This window comes from Corvus hawaiiensis, chromosome 3, assembly GCF_020740725.1.
Source record: "Corvus hawaiiensis isolate bCorHaw1 chromosome 3, bCorHaw1.pri.cur, whole genome shotgun sequence".
In the NCBI taxonomy this organism is placed as follows: Eukaryota; Metazoa; Chordata; class Aves; order Passeriformes; family Corvidae; genus Corvus; species Corvus hawaiiensis.
Genome location: NC_063215.1, coordinates 104342965 through 104366457, shown reverse-complemented (window position 1 = coordinate 104366457; position 23493 = coordinate 104342965). Strand labels below are relative to the sequence as shown.

Genomic DNA, 23493 nt, shown 5'->3' with positions numbered 1-23493 from the left:
GCAAACAAATATGCTTCAAGTACAAGAGTCTGATCCATGTCAAAAAAGAAAAATAAAAAATATAAAGTATGTTTTACATGCATACCTCAAAGGCAAAAAAACCAATACAGATTTCTTTTTAGCACCACCACCACGTTTAAATACAGTAAAACTGATAACACTTCCCAGTAAAAACACTGAGTTATAAACAATCCCCTCTCACACATAAATAACAGAGACATTATACAAAGCAGACAGGAACATGGACGGATGTACACAAAATAAACACATTCAAACTTACCCCACTCCAGATACTCAAGGATGTTCTTCTCTCTTCTCAGAGGGGAATTATTACATTCATCATAAAGGCAGATGAGTATATCCAGCAAGGTTTCCACACTGAAGCATTGCCCATTAGTCTGCGTTGGCCCATCCAAAATAAACTGCTCCAACTGCTTCAAACGCACTTCTCCAGACATGGTTGTTTCAGTTTGCATTGGGGTTTCTTTTTTAATGATTATTATTACTTTGTCAGAAAAACAACAACAAAAAAAACTTTTCAGGGTTTTGTCGTTTAAAAAGAAGTCAACAGTATTTTTAACAAGTCTCAAACTGCGGCGGTCCTTAATTGCCAGCCCACCTCGGTGTTCCCAGTTTGGAACTAAACCCTTGGAGTTTCAGACACACACATACAGTGTGGATATCTGTGTATGCATGACTTTTAAGAGAAGAAAACAGTCATCCTAAAAAAAAAATTAATAGGCTGAGTAAGAAGTGGGGGAAAAAAAATATATATGGGCATTCCTGATGCTTTAAGAATAATAATTGCACTCAAATTCAACCGAGACTGCCTGACACCGATTTCACCGTGCGTGCACGGGCACACGCAGTTATATATTTAAGAAGGTCTTCTCCTTCATTCCCAATGCAGATCATGCAGCGCGATCCTGCGAGGAGCCCCGCCGCAGCACCACGGGCTAACAGCCCCTCCGGTTCCGCTTCCCAGGACGGACGGGAAGGGAAAAACAGATGTATTTACGTATTTATATAAGCGAAAGGCAGCAGAAATGAGGGCGCACACCGGCGGGGAGGGAGGGAGGGATGAGGGGCCGCGCAGCCCCGCCGCCCCCCGCCGCCTCCCCCGGCCCCGGCAGCGCCTCCGCGGCCACTACGGGGTGGGGCGCAGCCCCCCCTCCTCAGGGCGCAGCCACGTCCTGCCCCGGGCAGCCTTTCCCTTCCTCCTCCTCCTCCTTACCGAGTCTCCTTTTAAGGCTTTTCAGTGATTCAAAAAAACTAAAGTCTTCATCGTCGCCCCCTTCTCCTCCGCTGCGCCAAGGGGCGGCGGGCGGGACGCGCGCCCCGACACACCGGCGAAAGCGCTCCGAGCCCTGTCAAATCCTTCCCATGGCTGCGGCGGCGGCTGCTGCTGCTGCTGCGGAGACGGCGCCCTCCTCCTCCTCCTCCCGGTGCGCGTCCTGGGGCGGAGGGAAAGCGCCGGCGTCCCCGCTCCGGCCGCACGCTGCGGGCCGGGAGGCCCCGACGGCGGCGACGGCGGCGGTGGTGGCTTCACTCCCGGCGGCGCGATGGTGTCCCGGCTTCGCCCCCCCGGGCAAAGGGCATCCTCGGGCGGTGCGTGTGCGGGGTGTGTGTGTGTGTGTGTGTGCGTGCGCGGGGCGGCGGGGAGGGGTAGCGGCGGCGCCCTCCCTCCCCGGCTCGCTCCCTCCCTCTCTCCGCTTCCGCGCCCTCCTCTCCCCCGCCGCTCCCTCCCTCCCTCCTTCCTTCCCTCCCTCCCTCCTTCCCTCCCGCGGTCACACGCGGCAGCTGCCGCCGCCGAGCGCGCAGCAGCCCAACATGGCGGCCGCGGCGGGGGGGAGCCGCCGCCGAGCGCCGCCGCAGCGCGGGGAGCCGAGCCCGGGGCCGCCGCTACTGATGGGATTGAGGGGAGGAGGGGATGCTGCAGCAGGGAATGCAGGGATACGGGCGGACCCAGGGATACGGGAGGGAGAGAGGGCGGGAGTCGGAGGCCGCAGCGCGGCTGTCCGCAGGCTGCGGCCGCCCGGGCTGGGCTATCCCGGGCGGACCCGCCCGTCCGCCTGGGGATCCCTCCGGGCTTTGCCCCGAGCCGACGGGAGCAGCCGCTGCCGGTGCCCGGCCCAGTTCCGCTCAGCCGCCTCCCCAGCAATAAGGCCTTTGAATAAAAATCCCAGCCTGGTTAGGAGGGCGGACGGGGGGAGCGGCGCCTGTCTGTCGTTCCGAGGGGATCTGCCGAGCTCCAGGTGCGAGCACGGACTCCGGCTGTCTCACACTTCGGGGGCTTAAAAACGTGACAGAAAATGCGTCAGCTCGTGGCGGTTCTCTCCTCACTGGCGAAGTGCCTCTCCTCATCGAGGAGCCCACCGTGCCACCACATCACACGCCGGGGAAACAAGCTCCTTTCGCGGGCGTTTCAAACCCATATCCTTTAAGAGAGCTGAAGGATATTCCTGTTGATGAACGTGTTTTGTTTTAAGGCGGTATAGACTCAACTGCAGAAGCACATGAGAGGATTTTGCATTGATCTCTTTGCAGGACCACCTGTGCGGTGGAAAATGCAGCTGCCCACCAGCACATGGTAGCAGCTCTCCTGGCCAAAGGTGTCAGGGATGCGCTGTGGTGCTCAGGGGATGGAATGTCATCTCTAAGTCAACGGGTAACTTCAGCTCGTCCTTCCTCAGAAATCAGATGGAAGGGGAGGAAGGCCATACAGCCCCCAAAGGTCACCAGCTGTAGGTGAAGTTCAGCATTCTCCTGAAGCCTACCAAGTCCTGCATCTTCTGGAGCTCAAGGGAAGGAAGCAGCTCAGGCATCTGCTTCCTCAGTTCAATAACCAACAGATGACCTTCAACTGGGTTTTGCTGTAACAAGCATCTATATAACACTTTTTTTTTTTTTACACTGGCCTTTTTACCAGCTGATCTAAAGCGTCAACAGTCTTACATACCCATTAATTATTATCACATTCACAATGTGATTAAAGTCCCATATGTTTGCTCAGAATCACTCGGCTGTATATAAAGTCACTGGTGCGAAGCTAGAGAGGAACAGTGACTCCCACCCTGTGCATGCAGAATGGCAGAGCAGACTCTTGGCAAAAGAAGGAATGTGCAGAGAATTTAATTCTAAAAGCTTTTTACCCAAAAGGCCTCCAAGAAATGCTAGAAACCACTACAATTGTAAGTGAGCTTGTGATAGGTAGAAGATAGGATTAAACTGAGAGGACGGGAATAAGGAAAGGGTTTCCTCCCCGTGCTGGGGTACACCGTTGGTATGACAAGAGCCTTGTGCCAGTATCTGAGGTGCTGCTGGTCCTTGTCTGCTACAGTCACAGCAGTGCCTCTGTGGTAGGAGCCTGCTCCAAAGCTGTGGCACACAGGCAGTTTTACAGTGAGAGTAAGGCATTTCCTGCTGGCTCTCCGCTGAACTTGTGGAAATTGGGTTTGAAGCTGGGGGTGGGGGATGCCTGATGACAGCAATAAAAATAGATTGCTATTGCAGGGGTAGGTGGCCCAGATCAGATAGCACTTCCTATAGGGGTTGGAGACACATCATCCAAGTTCATCCTGAGCATAGATTAACCATTAATGGGGTTGCAGAGGGAAAACGAAGAAGACTAAGAGTTAAAGGGATGTTAGCTCCTTGGACTTTGGCACTGCTTGGTAGGGAAGTGAACTGAAGAACCAATGCCAGAGATATGATGGGTGTGGGTATTTCACTTATTTTCTTAGGTTACTGTGTTTTCCTTAGCCAATTATAAAGTCTTTCTTTGTTTTAATTGCAGATCAAGTGTTTGCAAACAAGGATGGATAGCCAGAAAAGGCAGTCTCTTTCCCTATATTTCTGGTTTTAAAACTGAACCCTCGTTTCTGCTAGCATTGCTTGACAGAAGTTGCACATTCTTTTCAGCTTGAGTGAGGCTACCAGTAAACCCAAGCAAGCTGCAGTTGAGCACAAAACTCAGGAATTATTTGTTCTCTCCTTGTTTAATAGCCTGTTTAGAAATATACAGGCATCCCCAGAACAACTGGTGATACACCCACTGGGCTATAGTCAGCTGTCGTGCCACAGAAGCTGTGAGGAACAGGTAACACCAACAGTGGCTGGTGGCGCTTTTATTTGCTGGGAATTATCCAGATGAGTAATTCTCACCGTACACCTATGGGATGGAAAAATATTTTCTCTGCCTTATAAGAAAGACTTTAGTTCAGAATATTTAGAAAACCAACAAAATAATTTAATGTAACATGCAGAAATTCCTTCTCTCTTGTAAATTCTGTCACTAAGACACTGTGTCCTAAAAATACACCCAAGTTGTGCAAACATACCCCAATATCTTTCATAATTATCATGTGTTTGTTTCACCCTGTTCTTGTTTTAATAATATCACAATAATATTTTCATCCTATTGCTTAGCTTTACAAATGTTTACAGTACCTAAAGTATAACTAATGATAATAAGGAATTTGTATCTTACAATAAGTTAGGCAAGCTGATAGCAGTAGAGGGAATAGTGTGGAATCAGGAGGATATGGTTGAAACAATGTAGTTTATATATTAACAACCTGTATGTTGAATGTTTCAATAGTTATTGTTGGTATAATAGTGTAAACAGCCTTTTCTCTCCAGGGACGGAGGTTTGTTGTTTTTGGTGAAGTATTGTGGATATCTGCTTTTGGTGTGCAAACCATTTCTAAAGTCAAGACAGACCCCACATGCTTCCCTGCTTGTGAGGGGTAGATCTACTACCTGCCTAGGGACAAGTACTCAAGAGGGGCATTTATATGTTGACAAAATTTTGCATCCAGGCTTTTGTGTTCTCTAAAACTTCACTATGTAGACACATGTTGTTTGTACTGATACAGCAGTTCGTCTCCTGAGCAAAATTTTGTAGTTCTCTGCAAAAACAGTGCTGGCACCCAGTTTAGAGGATGTGTGTATAGACATGGGGTGGTACTATTTGAAAAGGGGTCCTACAGCTGTTGCCTGAACTACAGTAATAACTTAGGTTATTGGAAGAGATTGCAGGTAGCTGCAGATGGAGCCCACAGTGGTTGCACTCTAGGAGAACACTGAAGACCAGTGTGTATGAATTGAGCAACACTTGTTCTATAGTCTGTTCCACTGTAGTTTCACATAAATCTTGCTGCTGAGGCAAACTTAATCCTAGTGAACACAGAGATCTCTTCACTGAAACTGATGGCTATTGCAGAACTTAATTAGTCTCAGTACCTATAATAAGGCATTTAGTAACACACTTTAATGTTTTTAAAGACTTGTAAATCTACTATTCTTTCCCTCTCTAACTGCCTTGCCAAGACCTATTTCTCCTGTGAGGTCTGCAGACAAGTCCAACTACAAGCACTAAATGGTACCTGGCAAGCTTGATGCTTAATATTTACCTAATCCCAAAACAATGACCATAAATGTGTATGTATATAAAGGCATTGTAAATATGGAATTATCTCTCTCTTCCCTTATGCTTCTTTTATTGGTCTTTGGAGTCTTATTTATAATCTTAACGATTTTCTGTGAATGGCTGAACTGAATAATTTTACCTCAGAGAGAAATTGCATCATGCTGATCTCACTACGCTGGATCTGTACTGGCCTTATCCCCCTGGTTTTACTCTTCATTTAAAACTAATGAGAATGTGGCCACCACCAGCTTACAGTTTTCTGTGAAGAATGAAGCAGGTTTGACCCTGCAGAAGTGTCCAGGGGTGCTGTGCTCTCAACAGAAACAAGGTAGCCTCTGTGATTGAAGAAGAGGAGAGGAAGTAATGGAATTGCATTTATAGCTGCATGAAATTGCTGTAATTTGAATCCTGCTTTTATGATGCAGACTAGGAACTGACCAAAGTCACGTCTCATTCTGACCTCCAAATAGGACCCTGTGTTTGCACTCTGACAATGCTGTTTCATCTCTCAATATGTTGTTTTTTTCCTATGAAAGTGAGGCCAAGTCTGCCAAAGCTCTTAGGGCTGCTGTAAACCTTAATTAATGTCAGTGTAGCAGTCTGAGATTCTTTTTTATTTTCATTTCTTCAGTAACATAAATCTAAGACTGTTATTTTATTTTCCCTCTTGTTTTTGTAGTCTGTAATGTCTGCAACTTTTCAAGCCTTCAGTCCCTCCATGGTCCGGTTCTTTCCTGTGGATTTCTCTATCTGTGTTGATATTTTATTCCTCCATGTCCAGAATCTGTTACCTGTGTTATGCCATCTTGAAAAGCTGAACTTTCCTCAAGATAATTCACTTCCTTAAATGAAGATATTTAATGATGTAGAACTCTTTGTCAGGTCAAGTGGCTTCTTAAATTGAAGAGTTCTGAGGAAGACCACGTATTTACTTGTGAAACTGGATGGATGCAAATTTCTGTCACTGCCACACAAAGTACAGCCAGATAATCCATTGATTCAAAAGCAAAGTGGATGCATTTGCATTATCTGGCTGATGCCTATACAAAGCTAGTGTTGCTCAACTTACAACAGCAATAACTCAGCATGAGAGCTGCTTCTAAACCTACTCTCTTTGCAGTGGTTCATAGTTTCTACTGATCATAATCAAGGCTTTCAATGTCTGTTGCTCTAGAATGAGTACCTCTTCTGCTGGTGAACACTCAGTGCTGTATTATGGACTTTTTTTTTATTAAAAGGGTGTACTTAGAGATTAATTCAGCGAGGATCTCACTGTGAAAGTGATTTCTAAAGAGCTGCTACTGTCATGAAAGTAACACTGATGGAAGGGATGAGGAATGAGGAAACTACTAAGAGATCTTTGATTGGGCAAGGAAACAGGATGAAGTGAGGAAAAATGGGATAGATGAGAGAGGAAGGGAACACAATGGCTAATTTGGAAATCATATGGGAAGGAAGAGTGATTTAGAAAGGGAAAGTCAAGGGCAGGGAGTTTGGCAAGAGAGAGGGAGGTAAGCTTGTGAAGAGGGAGGGGGGAAAATACTTACTTGTAAAACCCAGCAAATTCTGTACTTAGATGAAAACAAGCCCAGAAAGGAGCCTAATTTGGATTATGAACCCAGGGTGGATGGAGCTGGATTAACTTTATGTCAGAGAAAAGCTCAGAGTGCCTAGCTCATTACAAAGAGAGTGCAAGAGATCACACACTGGTCTCAATTTCCCCAAGGTTGTGGAATTTTCAGATTAGAGGTCTGACCAATTCAGTTGTTATTTTAAAGTACTGTTTTGGTTTATTTGAATTTTAATGAAGGAATATTGATATATTGAAAACAGTGATGCCTCTATTTTATTTATTTTTAACTTAGGAATTGCACAAATAGCATCAAAGGTCTAAAATAAGTATTTCATTGGGAGAATAGATACAGACAATGAGGACAGATGCAATTCAGGCAGAAATCTGTTTTAATCAGAGACAGGACACTTAATGTAAAGAGACACTTTCATCATGATCTGCAGATTGAAATCACAAGATTGTGGCTTTTCAGCAGTTGGCATTTTGAGTTTGTTTGCTAAATTTTATTTGGAAGGAGAGGCAGCAAGCCCCACCTCTCCCTTCGTGGATGAAATTTGCAATCAGTCATCACATTTTAAGTAGGTGATGGCAGTGGCACAGGTAACAATGACTAGAAACCAGCACTTTTATTGTTTGGCAGTACTACATTTTGCAGATTGATTCATTCTGCAGTGAAAACTAATAGAAAAAATGAAATGCCCTGTAAAATTTGTGACTCTTGTGGAGAACATTTGTTGTAAGTAAAAACCTCTTGCCACTCAGCAGGTAACTTCAGGTCACCTCCCAAAGAGAAGAAAATCTTGAAATCATGGAACCATAGAATGGTTGGGGTGGAAGGGACCTGAAAGATCATCCAGTTCCAACCCCCCTGCCATGGGCAGGGACACCTTCCACCACATTGCTCAAAACCCCATCCAATCTGATCTTGAACACTTCCAGGGATGAGGCATCCACAGCTTTGAACAACCTGTGCCAGTGCCTCACCATTCTCATAGTGAAGAATTTCTTCCTAACATCTAGTCTAACCAGTTTAAAGTGTTATGTAGTGTTCAGTAATAATCCCACTCAAGCCAATGCCAAAAAAAGCCTCCTTGATCTCAGCAAGAGCGTAAGTGAACTCATAATTCCTTCTGAAACAAACAAAATGGTTTGGGCTCAGTTTTATGAAAAATAAGAGTGGTTTATATCTTTGCACAATGTCAACCATTTTTCTTTGTAAACTGTCACTGCACAAATTAAGAGATTTAATTATATGGATAGGTTAGAAGTGTGATTACAAGTGGTTTTTGAGGTAGAGAATGACAAATATTTGTACTAGTTTAATCAAAAAGTGTGAACATAGCACTGGCTCCAATCCTCGTGTGTGGATAGCACTGGGAATAATTGTATTTGTGGGAGGAGGTGCTGGCCAGTGGTGCAGCTTCATTTTGTTGATAGTGCTCCCTCAGTGAATGGAACCTCCCTGGGAGAGGTGAGAGCAGATCTGCTGGCAGGAGTGCTCCCTACCTGCATCTGTGCAGGAGGGCAGGGTTAGCAATGCATCACTTTGTCACTGTTTCAAGTAACCCAGCTCACCTCGGCTGAAATAAGCTGGGCCTTGCTTAGACCTCCCTCGGTATCAAAAGGAGGGGCATTCTCCAGCATATGGGCAAAGACAAGCACCAGAGGTTGTGTCATGGACAATAACCTCTCCCACTGGGGCATACATACATCAGGAAAAGGACATTTTTCTACAGCTACACTCAGGGGACAAGTTTATGTGACAGTAAATTTTTCTTAAGGCAGGAATGTTGCTATGGATTAATTCAACTCAACCAATCAATCAAACTGAAGACAGGGACTAAAAGTACTAATTAAAAGTAAACATTTCCAATCAGCGTAAGTTTTAGCAACTCGTAACTTGAGAGTAATTTGGCTGATTTTCCTCAGTTTTTTGCAAAAGTGACTAAAATAGACCTGGCAGACTTCAGACTCAAGCAGCTTTCCAAGCCAAAGTTATGATGAAGGGATGGAAACAGGGTGCTATAACAGAAGCTAGCTTCAGCCTCAACCACGGAGATGTTGCTGCCTCCCCTTAACATCCCAAACTATGCCAAAACACACTGTAGGTGAATTAAAATCATTAAATGAAATGGAATGTTTCTAAAACTTCAGTCAAGTAATGTCATAGAAACATTAATCATAGTACAGCTGTATCTCAAAGCCTTTTCTTCCCCAGTTAGCTCAGAACACCAGCTGTTTCCATGTGTGGTGCATCAGGAGGAAGCAAGGTCCAGCTACATTCTTCACCTGGAGTCCAGCATTTGCTGCCATCGCTTTCTTGGCTTCCTCCTGAAGCGCAGGATTTCATCTTGGAGGCCATGAAGATTGGGTTTCCAATTTTCCAATGGAAATTGGTAATGAAAAAAGATTTTTGAAGATGTTATAAATATTTGTATTTTTACAATGAAGAGCGATAGCCGTAGTTGTGTGTTGTTAAAAAAAGGCAGCGGCAGTTACCAGCTGTTCTTTTGGCTTTTCCAACAAAGTGAACATTTTCTTCCTTGGCTGAATAATGTGGGAAGTGGCGAGTGGATGTATAATTAGCTTCCAGCTGTGGCTAGCACAGCTCTACACAGCAGCAATCCCACAGTCACTAATCTCTCTGCTGTCTCCTACAGGAAGAGAAAGTGAGCTTGGCCGAGGTCTCTGAACCTCATCCTCCCCCTGGTCAGGGACACTGGCAGACTCGGGGTGCAGAGCCACGGGCTATTCAATTTATTGCTCCAGTTTACTTCAAGGCCTTTCTTAAGACTTAATTCCCTCGCCCTGCAGTAAAAGTGATAATAATAAAAAGGTCTGTGATTCACAGTCGAAGCACTGTATCTTGCAAACAAGTACCTAAGTGCTCTGCTGAACTGGGGCCAGGGGTGGATTACTGAGAGAGCTGGGCAGTCTTCCCATCTCCAGCCAGTTCACCAAGTAGGTGAACTCAGGCTAATCATGGAGTTTTCTGGGGCTTAGTTTCCTGCCCATGTTTATCATAGGGTATGTATTCTGACTGGTAAAGATAAGGAAATAATGAGGGAACATGAAAAAATTTCAGAACATGGAAGAGTGCTGTAGAGAAAACAGGCTTCTGCATATTGGATATACATTGCAAGTTACATTCTCCCTGACTTTTCTTTAGTTTCTGGGCTCTATTCCGTATTCATGAAAAAACATAAGGCAGCTCTTTAACAGAGAGCCCACTTCCACTTTAAATGGCAAGAGAGTCATCTGAATCCCACCAGAACCAGTGGAAGAAGATCCAGCACTGCATGCAACCAGCATTCCAGAGCAGCTCAAGCTGTGTTGCCTTCAAGCAGCCTCATCGTCCTGGCAGCACTGGCCTGCTGTCGGATGTGAATCCAGCAGACTTTGTTCAGGCTGTTGCCTTCATGCCATACAGCAGCCTGAGAAATTACCTCAGCCCTCTTTGCAATGCCTTATTAGAAGGGAAATGGAGCAACGTCCCTGTCAGTCTGTGCCTGACCTGCACTGAGAGAGTTTCTTCTGATCAGATATGGAGCTTTTAAGGCTGTTCTGCATTTCTCTGATTCCTACCTGGCAGAAAATGGCTAGAGAAAGGGCTGAAGTGTCACTGTGGAGAGCTTTTTATTGATATGAGAGAGGCCTGGTTACCACTTAATAGTTTGCAAGAACAGACTTTCCTTTTAACACTTTTTCTACTTGGAAATTTATATTGCATTTTGCAAAGTTAGAGCAAAATAGCTTAGTGTATTGAATTGCAAGAGAGCTATCCTGAGTACAAGTGTTTACTGTATCTTTTGGTACAGAGGAAATTAGCATAAAAAAATCTTTATGAAGAATGGATTGTGCCAGAATATTAGTTTTGTAGCATAACAAACAGACAGGAAAATATAAGTATGCTAATCCATCCTGTGCAAGATATGAGCTGAGGTAAGGTACTCTCCATTAACAGCTGCTACCTGATGTTGTAAACACAATTATGGAGATTTTACTACCACGTTACAGCAACAAGTATGAAACCAGAAAACACCAAAACACACTTTTTGTGGAATTTGACCTACAGTTCTGAAGGAGGTTAAGCTCTTTTTTCTTTATAATAAGGGGCCATATTTTGTTTATCCATAGATAAAGCAGCACTGTAGCACAGTTCTGTTTCTGTGACCTCCTCGAAACCTTTTTGCAGGCATTTCCTGATTCCCGAGTTCTGCGGATTTAGAACCGAAAAAGACAGAAGAGCAGTGAGTGTCAGCAATATTTCCTTTTTCTGTTATACACTCACCAGTCAGTCCAGAAGGAATTAGCACAGACCAAAATGACTATATTTGCTCAGGTTCCCTTTCTGCAAGCACAGAATTCCCAAATTCTAATCTCACCCCCAATTTTGACTCACCTTCTGTGCACAGAAGGTGTGAGGTGGCTGGGGCCAACATGCAGACAAAGGATACCCATGGGGAACAAGCTGTTTCCAACTCCCCCTGCATGACTGTGGATTTGAAGGCTAATTTTTTTACCTCTTTTGCGGTAAGTGAAGGGGAAAATCCAGTCAACCAATACAAGAAATGGAAATACAGTCAGTGGGGAGGGGCTGTGGAAAGGGTATTTGTTGAAAGGGGACATATCCCTTGTGAGTAGCTTTCAAGGCCCACCCTCTCATCTTTACTGGGAATGCACAGGAGAGCAAGTGATAGTAGCCCATCACCATGGCTGGTGATTTCCAGCCATGGAAAAGGTCCCCTGAGCTGTTTGCCAGTTGATATGGCAGCCCATCTTTACCTGACCCAAGGCTGCAGGTGAGGAGTTGGTTAAGTAAAAACTGGTCCTTGCCATCTCCTCCAGGGTCTGATGTGTGGGAAGATCTTAATCCTGACAGACAGCAAATCCAGGGTTTGCCAGTCCTTAGCTGAAAACAAACTGTTTAGAGAAGACTTAATACAAGGGCAAATACTATGACAGAAAGAGCAAATCCAAAAGATAAGTATGATATTTAAGACATCACTGAGTTGCAGGAAAAACCCACAACACTACAAATGCAGGCAGGGCCCACTAAATGCATTGTTCAGCTAGGATGGAGGTTGGTCCTGGAGCTAATGGAAAAGGATATGATTCATCTCTTACAGAAGCAACACTAACATTTTTCATCAAATGATAAAAAACTTTAATACATGAATTACATTGAAGTGGACACTCCATCAAGAGCATAAAGTCTGTTGCTTAGAGAGAGAGAATACATAGTGTGTAATTACAATATCACTGAAGACTATAGCTTATGTGTTTAGGTATGTCAGCTGTCCAGCTGCACTTAAGTATCTTTCAGCATATCCATTACATTTGCATACGATATATGTAAATTAATATGTCCTTAACTCATACCTATTTCCGTGTGCATAGATGCAGTATGCATGTATATACATGTAGACATACATAGGTATGATATAAGCACATATTCATTCAGAGCATTTTAATAGAGTTAAAAAACACTGTGCCAAAAATGTACACCATCTGTTTTCAATCAAAATAGCCTATTTCAGAGGAAGGGAGTGTTGTCTTGTGATCAGAGCGGGGGAACTAAAGAGTCAGGACTCACGGATTCCATTCCTGAATCTGCCAGGACTTGGCTGCACAATTTTGACAAGATCTGTGACTCCTGTGTACCCTGGTTTCCCCATTTGCAAAATGGAGCAGTATCTACTCCTAGAATGTTGCAGTGGAAAACATAATTAGTGTATGCTCGGAAAAATACAGAAGTTCTTGTTATACCATCACGGTATGTTTGAAGAGTGGAATTTAATTGAAAAATACAGCACAGGATTTGTTTTAGATGACATACATGGCAGCTGTGTGTATAATTACAGCTATTTGTACACACTTAGGTTGCCTAATTTTTGGATGATAGTACCTGTAATAAAATTAATGGGGGAAAAATGGTGCTCAACACTTTATGAACCCAGCCAGTCCTGTAAAAGTTTTCACACTCTATTGAACAGGGTTTCCACGGCGACAGCTGTACACCAGTGAATGAAATATGTGCTGTACCTAATTTTCATCCTGAAATAGGAAAATACAAATGGGTATTGGGATGTTCTGGTAGGTTCCATGCAGAGAAAGCCTAGCTCCACTGAAGACAATTACGATACTCCTATTAACATAATTAGGACAAGATTTCACCCCATCCGCTTCTTTAGCTTCAGTGCATCCCTCTCAGGAATACGGCAGGGATTGCTCAGCCCATCCCACAGTGCTTCCTCTTGGGCATGCTGGTGCTGTGGCACAGGACATTGTCCTTGCTGTGCTTGGTGGGTGGTGCAGGGTTGGCCCCACCTGGCTTTGGTGGGAGTGTGCCAGGTGTCACAGTGGGCAGACTGTGAGGGTGCTCCATGCTCCTGTTCTCCCACCATCCTCACCGGTCAACTCCCACACTCCTTTTCTTCCCCTGTAGTGCGTACATCCATGGGGTGTTAAGGCTGTGCCTTGCCTCTGGAGAGAGAGATCAGAGGTACTTTCCATTGGGATGAGAAACCCCATAGAGCAAGTTGCACAGATGCAGCAGCTGTTTAGCTGTTGGAGAGGAAAAGAGCAGTGTTTGTATGTCAGGGTTTGCCTGGCTGCCAGTACCAAAGTGGCAGTGAGAGAAATCATGTGTGCTGAACACTGCTTATGTATGCTGCAAACTGAGGCATTCAAGTATATGATAAATATCTGATGTAAATGTGAATGTATTTCAACATCTGTGTCTTTGTCACGAAGAAAAATGGGCTGAGCTTGTTTAGTTTGGATGTTTTTGACAGCTGCTGTTCCCCAGGTTGCACCTCATATCTCGATACTGTGCTGTTGCTTAAGTGCAGCTTCAAAAATACATTTAGGATCTTACCATGCACACACCTAAAATGAGCCAGTTGCTCATCCAAGTGAGCTGGTACAGTGACATACATGATAAAGCAAGAAAAAGATAAGGCAATATGAATCTCACAGCTGTTAAGTGGATTTACAGGTTTGTCACTCAAAGAAATACTTTTACCCAAATGAATGAGGACAATGTGCAACATAAGGTTACACTGGAAACATAAAACAGTTGATTCAAACACCAGTTTGGGAGAATTGTATCTCCATGTCTGAGATCTTAAAAGCTATCATTGTTCTGTCTTTGTATCCATCACCATATCTGATCTTTGGATCCTACCTGCTACATTTTAAAGAAAGGGTGTATTCATTTAGTGCCCAGGAAATGCTTTGTAAATCCAGCTTTCAAGCCTCTTTCAAGCCTCTTTCAAGCCTATGGAGATTTTCCATCATATACATGAGAGTTTCCATCATAGATATGTGCCACCTTCATTTTCAGCTGCCTTTAGTCAGAGCGTTGAAGATAACAAACTTGCTAACCAGGATAAACTCTTCAGTTCTTGAACTTTTGTAAAATGAGATTCCTCCCTGAAGGAGTACAGTTACCAGCCAAATGAGACAGCAGCTTCTAGTTTCAGACTACCAGTGACACAAAGAAGCAACCAGGGAGAATGGAGCAGAGAAGGAGGGTATGGCCTGGTGGGAGAGGACCAAGGATCTAAATTCTGCTTTTTGTTTATGATAGTCTGTACCTGGAGGGGAGAGGGGGAGATAAATTTCTCATGAACAATAAATAAGAGCAGTTCATTCAATCAATTCATGCAGTAGGCTCATACAAATGCTCCAGAGGCTCTTCTTATGCACAGACTTATATTTCGGGAAGAGAGAGGTTTTGCTCTTATGGCCCATTTGTTTTTCTGTCTCTCCACTGTGACTTCTAGCAGGGAGGCATGAAATAAGGGGGTCTTGCCAAATGAGTATCAGCCAGTTCTGGGGCCAGGGCCAAGAGGCAGTGATAGGGAGCTGGTGAAGAGTGCTGGCTCTTGGCATGCCCCACGTGCAGGGCAGTGGATTCCTGGGTCTGACCTTGAGCCATCAGGAAGAGAGTGAGGAGGCTGAGCCAGGCAGCCCAGCTCCCTGCAGAGGCCACAGCCCTGGTGCAGAGCAGGGCTTGCTGTAGGTTAACAGTCACTTCCACCGAACCAGGGCAAACAGAGTCTGGCACAGCCTGCCTTGGAAGGCCTGCTGGGTTGCCTTGTTTTTGAGGACACTTGTCTGACCCAAATAACAAGGGTTTCACACATTGCCAAATGCACTGGACATGTTAACGAATGCATGAAAGTGTTTGGTTTACCACCAGACTGAAAAAATACTTAGAATCTGAAAGGCAATAAACTGCAGATTTTTTCCCCGTCATCCCAAAGAGTATGACTTCTAAATTATGTATCACTTCCTAAACACAAAAATTGTTCCGCAGTCTGTTGGCAATGGTGTTCTCAGGAATTAATAACTGAAAAAACCTTTATTTTGTTTTGTAATACCTTTTCACTATACTCAGGGATTATTCCTGACAGTGCCAAAAAGAGCCTCATGACTTCAGTTCATGCAGACTCCTCCTCAGAGGAGAAAAAGTGGCAAGAATAACTTACTTAAATTCTTTATTCACATAAGATAGATGCAGTTTGTCAATGACTTTTTGACTGTGGAATTCTGCAGATGTTCCAAGCTGTAAGGCAGCATCACCGGCACATGAGTTGAGAAGGATCATAGAAGGGGAGATGCTCTTTAATGTTTTGCATATAAATACTCCACAGTGCCACTGCCATTCTTAGGCGGATGCTACACAGTGCAATGGTCTGACATAGCTAACAGCTGTTGTGTCATTGTTTGGAACATGAGGTCATCACAATACACCACAATATTTTCTTCTCAGGGATTGAATTGAGCTAGTATACACTGCTCTCGTTTTTCAGTTTTTGCTGCGATCTGTGTCAAGCTCTTTCTCGCACATGAAGTGCAAAAGCTTGGGGCTTGAGGTGAGCAATGCCTGGTGCTGTAGCAAAAAGTAGCATATGTGATTTGAGTCTTATGTTGGAATCAATATCCAGCTCCTGCTTTTGTTTTCTACCCATTCCTCAGTGTCTGGACTGTGGCAAGAAACATCTCAGGTGAGACAGAGGAGGATGGGGGCTTCTCTATGTCAGACATGAAACTTCAGCTGTTATTACAAAGAAAATGGAACAATCTGCAATGAGAGCACCGGCGCACTCCAAACCACAGCCCTCCTAGACTTCTTCTTCTTCCAAGTCTGATGGGGATCCAGATGCAAAGGAACTTTTCCAAAAAAACAGACCTTGGCTCTCAATGCTTCATGCTGCAGAGAATTATGCACTTTCTGAAATTTTTTCTTTGAGAACATTTGTTTTCCCGATGGTGTTACTTCATGGACTGTATTTACTTTTTCCATTTTGTTCATAGTTACCAGTGTGTCTATTTTCATAGTCATGCTCTAGAAACAGAAGTTATTTTCCCTCTCTCCACTAATCCTTGTAACCCTCACCAAAGGTAGGGGCAGAAGCCAAAGCTTAACACCTAATTTGGATAATGATTCCTGCCCACCATGTCCCTCCTCCCACATCACTTGCCCCGTTATTACATTACTTATACAGAGTGAAGTGCTAACGGGTGCTTTCTAACTGCTTTGAAAAACACCGTCATGAGAGAAGCCAAGTAAGAAAACAGAATGTTTGGCGCCAGTAATGGAACACAAAACCTTTTACCTTCGCCCATGGGTTTGAATCTAACCCAGCTCAGTAACAGCCCAAGTTGTTAACATGTCAGGGTCATGTGGTAGTCTGAAATTGTTCAAGTTCTTAGTCCATGTCATCAAGTTTGGGACACAGAACCCTGGACTCCATGCATGGTCTTGAACATAATCCAGCTCTGTTCTTACTGTCAGGGTAATGTGGTTGGCTGGCTAGGAACAATCCATGCTTTTAGCCCGTTTTCCAGCAGAAAAGCTTCCCCATCAAAGCAACACTCAGGACAAGTAGCTGCCCCATCACATGGGCCAGCCAGGTGGCAGGGAATGGTGAAGAGTTGGTGTACTTTCATAAGACAGTTCCATCTTTTAGAGGCATGGGAATTATGCCGTGTGCAGCACCAGGAAGCATAGCAGCAGCCCTGGGGTTAGTAAGGAAACTGGGACAAATGACCAGCCCTTCCAGGAGATCGTGGCATTTGAAAATTATGTCCCTTAATGCTTTTTCTGAAGATAACAGGAGGAATTTTTTTAAGACCCTTGTCTTCTCTAAAGAAGCTGACTTTCAGAGTCTGTGTTAGAGTTGTTACCCAACAGGCTGCTGCCTCCATCTGTGACTAATGCTACTGTGGAGAACAAGTGTACCCTTTAGACAAGGTTGCTCTGCAGTGTCTTTGCATCTGGCTTGCTGGGAACTCCTGCAGAAATGTAGAGATTCAGACGTGTGTCTAAACACAGAGGAGTCACAGGGCAGAGCAGAGAGGCAAGCCCAGCCCTGCACAATGCTTTGGGATCATCAGAGCATTCGGGGAGCCCGCTGGCCCAAATAACACCAGTGCTGAGGATGCGCTCACAAAAGGGGCTTCAAACCAATGTGAAACACATCTCAAGCTTGGCTTTCAGAGTCTTAGATTCACTTCATATTGTGCTTCTAGCAAGAACTATCTCTCAATAATAGATCTAAAAGTGTTCCAGTTGTATGTCTGCTTTACACAGCTTTTCTTTGTCATACCTGTCTTTGTTGCCAACATAGCACAGGCCTTCACCAAAGAGTTTTGTTGAAGAAAAAAGTTCATACCAGCCCTTTTGCCCCATTTGCAGCTACTTTACCATTGTATAGAGCCAGAGCCAAAGCAGTGCAAGGGATGGAAAGGTTAATATGACCTGCGTTTTAGCAGCCTTGGATGATGTCTTTCTCTTTCAAGGAAGCAGCTGCATAAAGATGTTCCTGAACATCCTGCCTCCTGCATTAAGAGGTTTTGTCCCTTACAGACCAATTTTCAGTGTCCTGTGGATTCTGTGGCATTCCCATGAAGTGTCTCTTTTCATGATGGGAGAGCCCTAATAAAGTCTTTATTTTGACCAGCTCTGCCACGGCTTACTCTCTATGAATGCTCTATCCAGTTTGGTTGAAATTGTCTGCTGGATTAAAAATGGACATCCAAGCAAGGCACCTACTCTGATTTCCCTTGTTCCCAACCCTGGATGGGACTGTAATATTTTTCTTCAAAAGGACAGGACTTGGTTTCAGCTTTGTGCCCCATATAATGTATGTAGAGCAGCTCGGGAGCAACTCCAATTAAACTAAATGTTTCCTCTGCATAATGATCCATTCGCAACAGTAATTTATCAGTATTAACATTTAGAATTTATTTCCAGAACCGATGTTTTAAATATGATTAATCTTCAATATGATTAAAATAATTGCTTGTAACATTTTAACTGACTTTGCCAGGTGACAAGAAATCTGTGAATGTCCAATTCCCTTCAGAGTTTCAAAATGCACTCACTTACTGTTTCTACAAGTGCAAAACAATCTTAAATAATAAATGGAAAATGTCAGCACTAACATCTATCAGTGCAGAAATCTTCTTTAACAATGTCATTAGTTATGCCTTTAAACTTTTCCAGGAGATCTGGAAGCAGGGCTATTTGTCACATATGGAGTCCACATTTGCAAGATCTCAATATAAGAATGCTAGAAAGAAGGTTCTCTGCTCTTTCTGAGGTTATGGCTCTGAGTGTTCAATCTTCCTTTATTCTGCAAACTCTTTGGACTTTTATATGTTCCTTTCCATCTCTCCTTGTGCACTGCATCCCTGGGCAAGTCGTTATTCAAGTCTCCCAAAGCAGGATGTTCACATGGGACTGATTTGGAAACCATATTTAGAACATATTATCCTAATTCTTTATCAGCTTTCATGGGCAAGAGCTTGAGACATTTTTCTGTCCTAGTTCTTTGAAAGCACAAATCTTGCTAGTCCTGAATTCTTACTATCATTGGTGCAATTGTAGCCTTCAACTCTTATGCTATCAGTGAAGTGAGATTTTCCTTCCACCCTCTTGAGCTTCACAGAAGATAAAATCCCATTCCTTTTTTATGTTAAGCCCTTGTACTGTCGTATTCTGCAGGACTGGGGGGCAGAGGGTCTAGGATTGTGGATCCTCCATGGTCACCTCTGACTTCACTGAGTCAACATAATCCACAGTGCCTGCTGCTCTGTCTTGGGCAGAACTTTGATCAGCACATTTGCAGAGATAGCTGAATTTTGGTTTGACATCTTCCTGATCTCTGCTGGACTTTCAAAACAGGGTATGAGTCATAAACTCTTCCTTCTAAGGTAAGCCTCACTGGTTTGGGAGCTATAAAAGAATCCTGTTATTTTTAAAGGACAGAATTTTTCTTTCATTCTCTCCTCCCCTCCAGACACTCTCTGTGTTTATTTTTCATTCTGTCCAAACCTTCTTTGTTTATATCCCACATTTTGGAAATTTCTCTCTTCTCCTTCATCTAACTGCTCTTTTATTCCACACCATTTCTCTGGACAAGGCGAGCAAGATCTGGAAAGAATCAGACGTTTACACTGATAATGTTCCAGCTGAATTAGCAAATGTTTGGAAAAGACCTCATGCTTTGGGCACCAAGTTCTCTCTGATTGGGGTAAAACACTTTAATGACTGGGGTTATTGCTGGATAGAAGCTTTCTTCCTTTATGGTATCTGGTGCTAGTTATTATCAAAGACACATTGTTGGACTATGTGGACTGACACTGGGCTAGTCCAGTCTGGCAGTTCTCATTTCTCTGTGAATGTGAATCCAGACAAATTTCAGTCTAGGATGGGTGTTCTTTTTGATGCATGCAGGATAAATAATGAGGTATACACAGTAAAATTAATAGGCTGCAAGAAGGAACTGGTGATGTCTGTATCCATTGCCCTGTATACTTGCTGAACTGAATCCCTAGTTCCATTGGAAAAGAACAAATCACAGAGCTTTCCACATATTTTAAAATATATGTAATCACAAGCAACAAAGACTTAGCAGAATGCTCCAGTCATCTGGGTTTAGACATAAGGCAGGGTTAAATTTAAAGCCCAGACAATACACTAGCAGCTAACTTTTTGACCTCATTCTATATGTGGGTTTTCTCCATTGCAGAATCCGTGTCATGAGGCTGAGAATGCCAATACACTTTTTAGATGGAGAGTTGATCCCTTAGGCACTTACCTAGCTTGAACTGGAATAATTGCTTCCTTTCCTCTTGTATTGCTTCAAGGCATTCTTATATGTTGTATCTTAGTGTTTCTGTTGACCAGAGCAGGAAGCCATACAGCAAGTTGCAGCCAGATTTCAGGGACTAAGCTGATTAACTCTGGTGAGGCTCTAATGCAAATCCCATCCCATTTAATTCCTTAGCTCGCCTCCACACTGCATGGCATTCCCTCCACAGACACAGTCCTACATTACCAAGTGACACAACACCACCAGCAGCCTCACACAAATCTTGCAGAGTTTGAGGCTGCCAGTCACACACTGCACAGTTTTGAGGTGAAATTTCCTTCTTAGCACAAGGGCCAAACAAATGGCATGCGGTGTTCAAGCCATTTAGAGCTTTGCAGAGCAGAAAGGGTTTGTGTTTTGCAAAAGGGAACTTACTGCGGGTGGTTTCTTGGTCTGCTGAAGTGTGCTAAGTAATTGTATTGCCTGGACAATGAATTATTATGTGTTGTAATATCAAATGGGTGCGTGTTTATTTATGTTTATAGGTACGCACCTATAGCTCCACAAGTGTGCTCCAATGCAAAAGCCAGTCTGATGATACTGGTCAGAATAAAATTGAACTGCTAGGAAAGTAGAAATCATGGGATTTCTACTGTTTCCAGGGATGATAATCCTTTTCCTGCAAAGACCTTCTAAAATGGCAGTTAGCTGCTAACACAGTAAGGAAGAAAACATGACAGAACCACCCCCCCCCCCCCCCCCCACCTCTGCTGACATCTCTACGTCCACATCAATATAAATGAAATGAGAGTTTAGCTTCAAGCTGTTAAAAGGTTGCTAGGCCCACGTTTAATAGAAGGACTGATGTTATAGTCTGATTTTGACAAGGTTCAGGTTAATACCAGCCAGCTGAATTCTACAGACATTGGCACACCTCTGGGAGCTGCATATTCACAGACAGAGACAGTTTGACCTCATCCAATTTATACATTTGATCTAATGCACTGGAGGCCATCTAAAAATAGAGTTCTGGAGGGGAAGACGGATAATGCTCCTGAGCCACAGACCAACAAAAGCAGCTCTCCTTCTTCCAATCTCTTTTCTCTCTCTGTATGAAGCTTCAGCTCAAACTTCCTTACAGTAAAAAAATTGCTTTTATCACAGATCCCCTCAGAATAGATAACTTCACTCTTAATAAGTCCAAAAGAAGATTTGTCAGCCCTTCATGAATAACCAGATGTTGGGAAAATGATGGTGTGTCATTTCCCTGAACAAACATTCTTGGCATTTATGCATTTCCTCCCATATCTCTTTAAAAAATGATTGTGTGTAAATTTAGTGCTGACAAAACTGAGGGCCTGGGAGAAAATGGATTAGTCACTCATTTGGTAATTTTACTTGGTCAAGGCATGGAATTTTTGTTTTCTGGGAAATTTGACATAGGAAAATTACTTTTCATTCTAATTCAGAATATTTAAAGCAAAGTATTACCATTAAGCAGAAAATCCAAGATGGTATTTAGACACCCCTTTATTTGAAAATTTCAAGGCATAGTGTTTGTTTCACAATATTTTCAGTTTTCATTACTTGATGTGACCACTGATGGAAACTTGCTTTTAAATCAAGTGCCACTTCCGTGTACTGGGCTAGGAAAGTTAAGATGGTTCATTCAGTACTAAAGAGCATCTGGCTTTTTAGTATTGAAAATGTGGGGTTTTTTTAAAATGTGTTAAAATAGCATATTTCATTTATTCACAATCATATGCAATCCTTTAGTTATATGCTAAGGTGCCAGTGACTCATTTATACTAGCACAGCTATTGAAATTAAATAATTTTAAAACCTCCTTATTTTTAATATAAAATTTTAACAATACCAAAACAAACCACTTCCTTTTCAGCATTTCCCTAAAAATCCTAAGCGCAATCAATTGAACTTCCTATGTAACAAAATAGTGGCTCAGAAAATACTTTTACAATTAGAAAAGATTACTTGAAATGTCTGTTTCGATAAAAAGGTCAGGCAGGTGTTATCCCTGTATTTCTAGAATTCTGTCCTTGTTCAAACAGATGGTTGGTGGTTATGAAGGTTTATGGGTATTTGGTGTTTCCATTCATAATATTTCCACACAGTTATCTGCAGGGTTACTTCTCTCAGTATTGGTATTTTATTGATAATTTCCACAGCAAGATGAAACGATTAATTTACATGGATGATGGACTTCGGTAAATGAAACCCCAGTTGTCCCATTCTATACCTCGTGAATAGAACAAAGACATTGAAACATTGCCTATGAAATGAAACATATACCTGTCATTCACCTATATTGCAAAATGATTGAACAAAATAACTCCCTGGGAACCAATGTACCATTACCCTCTTTTGGAACGCCAGTCGTTTTCCTCTCTGGGTTGTGAGCCTGATTTGAAGAGGGGATGGAGCAGCGAAACCTGTGCAGCTCTGCCGATTCAGTAACGCACTGGCAGAACCATCAGTTGTAAAGAGAATTACTGTCTTCACTGAAGGAGGCATAACAGAGTGGCAGAAAGGAAGCAGAGCTGAGAGGGCAACTGATGGGCTTGGCTGTTTTTCATGTGTGCGGGAATTTCTCTGCCATGTGATTTTGCACGCTGCGTAACTTTAAAAAGTTGTATGTCAGAGAGAACCCCAGCCCAGTTCATTAATCCACAACTGCCTCTAGTAAGTACTGTCATAGAAGAAAAGTAAAACTTAATGGACCACATTTTGTCCTCTTCTAGAAGTCACTACACTGGGGTTTCCGCTGGTAAAACCAAGGCTACTGTATCTTTGCCAGGGTTTAAAATGTTCTCATATATTTATGGTATCGATTTGGATTTATTTTCGTTTATGAAACTGATTTGAAAGAACACATTAGAGTAGAGCATTTATCCTTCATCTGAAGCTGAATCAGCAATTCTGGTGTGCTGATTACATCTCAGAAACCCATCGTGCCATCCTAACAGTGCCCTGCACTCCTGCAATGGACGTGCTTGATGTGGGTCAATGGTTGGCAGGGGAGCGTGGCCATCCAGGTGCTGTCCTGATGCCATGTGGCACATTTGGCAAGGTACTTACCACCTTTGGTGTGCCATTTGTGCATCTTTGAAATAGGTTTTCTTACCTTGTTTAAGGGTGTAATGGTCTGTGGACGAGAGAGAATGTAGCTAAACGAACTGCCAGAAGTCTCTGTGCTCTGGCCCTGCACCTCACATCCTGAACTCAGCTGTTGAACTGAGTCCAGCTGAAAGCGCTGCTGAAATACCGCATTCACATCGCTTTCTACTCTGCACTTAAAACATCCCTCTCTTCCATCCTCTTCCCATGCAAGTATTTAATCCAGTGAGGTACCTGCCGGC

General features: G+C 43.4%; 1 protein-coding gene and 1 long non-coding RNA gene across 16 annotated transcripts in view; one reads left to right on the top strand and one right to left on the bottom strand.

Moving 5' to 3' along the window:
* Positions 1-1717, bottom strand: part of CDC42BPA (CDC42 binding protein kinase alpha) — a 184477-nt gene extending 182760 nt beyond the window's left edge. For 13 of the 14 annotated variants that reach the window (XM_048297409.1, XM_048297415.1, XM_048297411.1 and 10 more), the window contains exons 1-2: positions 1235-1717; positions 281-722 (exon numbers count right to left, since the gene is read on the bottom strand). In XM_048297409.1, coding sequence (XP_048153366.1) covers positions 281-476 — 196 coding nt within the window. In that variant the 5' untranslated portion in view covers positions 477-722; positions 1235-1717. The remainder of the gene's footprint in view (positions 1-280; positions 723-1234) is intronic. The other variant, XM_048297410.1, reaches the window with a different exon arrangement.
* LOC125322962 lies at positions 1522-19753 on the top strand. Of its 2 annotated transcripts, XR_007202315.1 has the most exons (3): positions 1532-1608; positions 9223-9400; positions 9665-19753. It is a non-coding gene; the product is annotated as an uncharacterized LOC125322962 (long non-coding RNA). The 2 variants fall into 2 exon arrangements; XR_007202314.1 differs by lacking the exons at positions 9223-9400; positions 9665-19753 and adding an exon at positions 2548-7261 and having other exon boundaries at positions 1522-1608.
* The last annotated feature ends 3740 nt before the right edge of the window (positions 19754-23493 follow it).